The following is a 7172-nucleotide window of genomic DNA, read 5'->3' as shown; positions in this document are numbered from 1 at the left end:
AGCCATCGAATCACGAGTTGGGACCCCATTCTCTTTACGCGTCCAAACCATCCTGTGTGCCTGTCTGTGTGTGTGCGTCTATGTATGTGTCTGCCTGTGTATGTGTCTGTATGTATGTGTGTGTGTGTGTGTGTGTGTGTGTGTGTGTGTGGTCTGTCTGTCTGTATGCCTGTCTGTCTTTGTATATATGTGTGTATTAAAAGTAAAGCCTGTGTCTGTATAGTCAATGTCAAACTCACATGGTTAAGGAGCTTTGATGGTGCCCTGGTGTGGTTTGCTCCATCTTTCCTATCAAACATATATCGCTCGTTCCTAGTCCCTTCTCCTTCTCTTATTAGAATGGTACCATCTAGTAACACTTTTAGTATTAGGCACTTATACCACCTAATTTTATTGTATATGACTTAACACTGGGACTAAACAACCTCACTCCCTGGCGATTTGTGTCCCCTCAGGCAATGACGCTACCAGCAGTGCTAAGCGGAGAAGACAGGATGCCTACAGGAAGGACCTGGAGCTTCAGATGCGGGAGAAGGATGCTGCCAAACTCAGGTGAGGTCCTAGTGTGTTTAACATAATAATACTAATATGTGAGGCGAGCGGACAAAATGAGTTACTTCTTGCAATCCACAAATGGAGATATTGGTAAAAAAATCGATACTAGGGTAAAATATATAGATTTTCTTTTGATGCCATGTTCTTTTAGTAAAACATGCCTTTTATTGTTAAATTCATATTTATGAAAGGTAAAAACCTATCCTTTGAGTGTGATGTATCTATTTTCATAGGGTTCAAATCCAAGAAGTAACTAATTTTGTCTTCACGCTTCACATAAATCCCCACACCCCCGCCTTTACTCCCTCCTCAGGGCTCCTGACTCTTTCTGCAGCCTTTCTACTGCTACCCCTTGGCTCCTTCTACAGCTGTCTTTCAGCCATACCCTCGATCCTAGGGTTAGTCAGATCGAACGCATAGCCTTCTTTGATAAGGGCAAAAAAATCTCGGATGTCCGGTGTGCAACTTGCGCACGTTAAAGAACACTTGATGGTCTTAAAATCAATAAGAGTAGGATTTTTCAGGGCAAAATTAAACATTCCTACTAAACTGGAAACGTTTGACATGTCCCGCGCGCTCATATGTCCTTAAGCAGTTGCTGGCGCCGTAAAACATATACCAAAGCAAACATAAAAGCATAACAGTACAGGGTAACACGGTGAGGAGAAGGGGGTGGGGGGCTTCGGGGTGTTGACTGATCGCACTAGCACACGGATATGAATGCGCTTGTTTGCATATTACACGTGCGCTTCTATTATACGATATTATACTCATACGCTCTCTTTCTCTCCGTCTCTATCCCTCTCTCTTTCTTTTTCTTTCTCCCCCCCCTCTCTCTCTCTCTCTCTCTCTCTCTCTCTCTCTCTCTCTCTCTCTCTCTCTCTCTTCTCCTTCTCTCTCTTTATTTGTCCGTGTTTCTGTCAGCCTCTCTTTCTCCCACTCTCTCTTTCTCCTTGTCTAACTATTTTACTTTTTAAAACTTTCTCTCATACCCACACGAAAAGACTCTTAAGCTTAAACTGAAACAAACAAACAAACACACACACATACACATACACATACACACATGTACACACGCTCATACACTTAAAATTACACATACATCTCTACACACACATACACACTCTCGTACACACACGCCCACACACACACATACATACAAACACACACACACACTCACACACTTACACACAGAGACGCACACACACACGAACTATAGAGATCATTCACACACACAGACACACAACCTTCACTCGAAGGATCAGTCAAATGCATGCGCACTCTAATCTTTTAAATCTTTATTCTGTTTGCGATAACTTCATAATTTTCACCCCAAAAAATTTCTTTACCACCACCTGTGGAAGAGATTTTTACGTTTATTCGGGGATTAAAGATAATTGGATAACGACACCCGAGTGTACCTGTGAACTCTTCATTCTTCTTCTTCTCGTTCCACTGCTACAGCCCAGGGAGTTAATGACGATAAGTTCATCACTTTACAGTACTGTGAATTTAACATTCATTGCCGTTTTATGTAAGCACATGTAGAATGCTACAGAAAGACTATACAACAAAGCTACGAGAGCAGTCTTATTCAATACCAACATTGGGGAATGTTTCCGTACAACAGTGGGAGTACGCCAGGGCTGTCTGCTCTCAGCCACTGTTTTCAACATTTTCTTGGAGAGGATCATGATAGATGCTCTTGAAGATCACGAAGGAACAGTCAGTATTGGGGGCTAACGATTAATAACGTACGTTTTGCAGACGTCATAGACGGCATTCGGAACAAGAGCAAGAACTAGACAGCTTAAGAGTAGACCATCTTGAAAAGACCTCCACAGCCGACAGTATGGAAATCAGCGCTGAAAAGACCAAGCTGATGTCTAACACCAACGAGAATATTACAGTGGACATCCAGGTCAACAGAAAGAGGCTTGAGACCGTACGCAGCTTCAAATACCTGGGTGCAATAGTGACAGACGAAGGATCAAAACCAGAAATAATGTCCTGAAAAGCGCAAACTTCAACAGCAATGACCAAGTTGTATACCATCTGGAACGACAAAAATATCACCATGCGTCCCTTGGTCATGTCAGTATTCATGTATTCATGTGAATTCTGGACCACGAATGCAGACCTTGAAATAAGGATCAAAGCTATGGAGATGAGATGCTTCCGAAAAATCCTTGGTATCTCATACAAAGATCACTTCACAAAAGATGAAGTCAAACAACAGATAAAAATTGAAACTGGACCGTATGCTGACTTTCTCACTCTGGTCAGGATACGCAAGCTGCAATGGTATGGACACATCACCCGTTCATCCGGCCTTGCCAAGATGATCCTGCAAGGCAGAGTCCAGGGGAAAAGGAATAGAGGCAAACCGAAGAAGAGTTGAGAGGAAAACATCAAGGAATGGACAGGCCTGAAACTCAAATACAGGATACAGAAAGCTGAAGACCGGAAGGAGTGGAGTGAGCTGGAGGCCAAATTTTCAAAATCGCCCCGACGGACATCCAGTTTATGGGATAGGTGAAGATGAAGATGTAGAACCATCAAATCTCTGGACTGACAGGCACGTACTTTTCAAAGACACTCTTATTGTTTATACTGACTAGAGTTGCTGTAATACAGTAGTTTTTTTGACAGAATTAAACTTGACTTTTGCTGAAAGTCCTATATTTTTCAGTTTTAGAACCACCAAGTTTGTTTGGGGGTTTTTTGGTCAAGTGAAACTATCATACGGGACCTTTGAAATTGTAAGTCCTAATCTGAACAGGCTGGGTGCTCGATCTTATCTTACCTACCTTAATACCTGAGAATAAAATGAAAGAAAAAATACAAAACACCCACGTTGGGGTTTTGCAAAATCAACTGTCAACATTACACACTGGTAACTTTACTTTTCTGTTACTTTATCCCATCTCTTATAATGCGAGGTGTCGAGCAGGGATGCAGCTCTCGGACATGGGCCAGGTGTGTTGCTTTTCGGATCGGCTATTGCGCCTTTGAAAGATGTCTTTGACTCCATCAATCCATCTTTTTTATTATCCTTCCTTTTGCCCTGAAGCCATCGAATCACGAGTTGGGACCCCATTCTCTTTACGCGTCCAAACCATCCTATTCAATGATGTCTCGCGATATATTTCGTTTCTTTGTTGCTGTTTCCGTAACATATGCTTTTTACTAGTCTTGGTTGTGAGCCCTTAGCTGAACCTCCGAAACCTGGAGGGCCGGTGGATCACGCTTCGTCTGACCTCTACCCGTCGACCTGTATGGCATGGGTGGCCCTGCCAGGAGCATTAGCTTTTTCGTTTCAACGCCCACTTATTGCTCGATGCCTTTCTTCTTTTTTTTTTACACTGGTAACTACACCCAATAAATAACAGAATATGATACATGCCTTTAGCATCGCCATCCATTCTTCAGTTATTCCTTTTGTTGATATGAATAAAAATGTATGTACACAGGTGTTTCGTTCTTGGGGAGATTTGCTGTTAGAACCTGATAACAGTCTTAATATGTTCCCTCCTGTTATCCACTTTCTTTCCTGTTACCCACTTTCCCTCTTGTTACCCCCCCCCCCTTTACGTTCATTAAAAGAATCTAGAACTTTGTGTTTTAAAAGTAAGTATGAGATTAGCTTCATTTTACTGCTAAAAGGAATAGAAATTCATATAATCACAATGTGTTTGATCTTAGAGTAGAGTGAGAATCACAAACTGAAACTAACATTTTCATTAATTTTTAAATTTGGCACTTTAATCCGAAATAATTATCCGTGAATCGTAAAACTGAAGTGGTTTTTAAAAAAATTATTTGCCTGATGAATAGACATAGTTTCACCAATATGACAAAGCTTGCTTTCACCCCTCCCCCCACAAAAAAAACAACCTATTCCAGTGACACAGCTCTCTGATTTCTGTTGCTAACAGGAAAGAACATTTTCCTAGTGTCTCTCTCTCTCTCTCTCTCTCTCTCTCTCTCTCTCTCTCTCTCTTTATGATGATGATGATGATGATGATGATGATGATGATGATGATGATGATGATGATGATGATGATGAAGAGTTGGGAGTCTTGGAGACAAGAGCACCCGGTTAGGCATTCGAACAAGAGCCATCAGCTTTTTAGTTCAACGATGTGCCCTGCTCCCACCCAGCCGATCCGAAAAAGCAATTCACCCATATACAGAGTCACATGCCTTGTTAATTTCATAATATTTTGATATTGCGTCTTAAACCCACACCACCATCACACACCATGGTAACTAAGCCCCCCCCCCCCTTAAAATTAGTCACACTAAATTGAAAAAAATATATAAAATGAATAGATAAATACAAACAAATAATTAGATTGGTAAATTGAAATTTATTCAACGTAAATAGACTCAATGATTGATAAGATGAATGCAAAATGAATAAAAATGCAACATCTAGAAAAGGAAACAGGAAAAAACTACACGTGATTATTTCTTTGTTTTGTTTGTTTTTTTTTGCTTTTGAGTACAGCGTAGCTCATCGTTATTATGATGGTCATTTAATGCTTGGAAAAAGTAAGATAGACACAGAAACAACAGAAGTAAAGTAAAGAGGTAGAAGCTACCAGTGTCGCCTTCCAACAACCCGCTAAACTACAAGTTATAAATATAATATTTGGAGACATGTAAATCTGTTAATATTTATCTTCTACTCTCGTAGATTTATCATATGTTGGGTCGCCTCTGTCAGATGAAAAAAAAAATCTGCTCCGCTCCTCTCGGCTCTTTGATTTCGTCAGTGTGTCCCGCAGCTCCTTGGCTGTCCATTCTCGGATGCTATCTCCCATCTTTTCTTCTGTCTGTCTCTCCTTCGTTCTCCCTACACAGTGCCTCCTAGAATAGGTTTGAAAATAGTAAAAATAACAATAATAGTAATAATAATAATAACGATATAAACAGGAAAGAACATTTTCCTAGGAAGATAACACAAAAGTTGCCGTTGCGCTCTAATTTGAATCAAGCTCTGAAATGTCACATTTATGTCTATAGATGGTAGATTCATTTGATCAATAATATTTTAAAATTTTTCATAAAAGTTCATTTTTCCCCAAAAAAATGAGAATCTAAAATGTCACATTTAAAAATAAAATGACTCAAATCTACCACTAAGACACAGACCTTTACAATAAAGCATTTTGCCTACCTGTTTATTTCAAACTACGACTTCAGCCCAGTTAGGAATAATGTACTATTTCTGTTGCTGACGTACCAACTGAGAAAAACTCGAAGTTCTGAGCAGGAAACCCAAAATAGGTGTTAACCATCACGCGTCAGAAAAAATGTAGACATGGAAAGAGTGTTGTTTTCCGCCATGACAATGTCCACCCACATACGAGTGCCAGAACAAGGAAGACAATCATCTCGCTTGGATGGAAAATACTGTCGCACCAAGATATATGTACTTTTCATCCTGATTTGGCACCGTCAGATTTTCACCTTTACTTTTATATGAAAGCAGTATTGAGAGTTCAACACTTGGGAACGAAAAAGAAATCAAGGTTGCTGTGAAAAGTTTGCTAAAAAACACCAACCTGCTATGTTTTCTCCGAAAGGTCGCATATTGATAACCTCGTGGGCTGGTGATTTTTTATAACAATGATTCCAAGAATAAAGCAATGGTGTCTGTTGATCTTGCTGCTCCCAACCATGTTGTCATCTTGTCCAGTATCTTTTCCCTATGTCTGCCTCTGCTTCTCTTTCCATCAAACTGTCCTGTTGTTACAATATTCTCCAATGCTTCTTTCCGCATTGTGTGTCCGAAGAAACTTGCCTGTCGTTTTCTTATATTCGTGATAAGCTGTTTTCTACAATTTGCTTCAACCAGGACTTCTTCATTTGTTTTTCTAGCTGTCCATGGGATACGTAGCATGCGTCTTATGAACCACAACTCTGTCGCTACAATTGTTCTTTCCAGCTGTTTATTGATTGTCCATACTTTGCTTTAAAAAGGTTATGGTTTAGAAGGCAAATATAGTGCGCGTAGTGATTAACGCAAATTTTTAAATTTCACGAGTGAGATATCAGCTTAGCTTAGTGAAATATAAGGATTTATTTTTCCAGAAGTGCAATGCTTAAAAAACTTCAAGTATGGAAGGAAAATCATAATATAACTGAGTGGTAATAGGATAGCATGTCGGGATGTCAACGTTTTACCTCTCCCCCTATAGTATGTACAGTTCTTCCCTTAGATTATTTTTTTTAGCTCATTTGTGAAAAGGCCTGGATAATAAACTAATTAAGTAGTTGAGCCATTTTGAGCCATTCTAGTAATCAACAAATGTTTTTTGCTTACTATACATTTATTGGCCGGAAATTACTTAAGATTGTCCTATCCGCCTCCTCTTTTCCTACAGTGCAATGATGATGATGATGATGATGATGATGAGGATGATGATGATGATGATGATCATGATGATGATGATGATGATTTTTTTTTTCGTTTCCTTAATGGGCCTGACGGACTCCACGAAGAAATCTTCGAGCGAGAGCGAGGCTCTTTTTCGGCTACATTGTCAATATGCTTAGCGGCACCTCCACCCGTCCAAATAACTCCATTCGAATTGCCATTGTTCCTA

General features: G+C 39.9%; 1 protein-coding gene across 1 annotated transcript in view; it reads left to right on the top strand.

The window, feature by feature from the left end:
• The window catches only part of LOC101863362, a gene marked incomplete in the record, with an annotated part of 88148 nt that overhangs the window by 14940 nt on the left and 66036 nt on the right, over positions 1-7172 (top strand). The window contains 1 exon segment of the mRNA XM_013085627.2: positions 456-552. Coding sequence (XP_012941081.1) covers positions 456-552 — 97 coding nt within the window.

Source organism: Aplysia californica, unplaced genomic scaffold, assembly GCF_000002075.1.
Source record: "Aplysia californica isolate F4 #8 unplaced genomic scaffold, AplCal3.0 scaffold00391, whole genome shotgun sequence".
Classification (NCBI taxonomy): domain Eukaryota; kingdom Metazoa; phylum Mollusca; class Gastropoda; order Aplysiida; family Aplysiidae; genus Aplysia; species Aplysia californica.
Note: the sequence above shows the minus strand (reverse complement) of the source record. Positions and strands in the feature narration are given on the sequence as shown.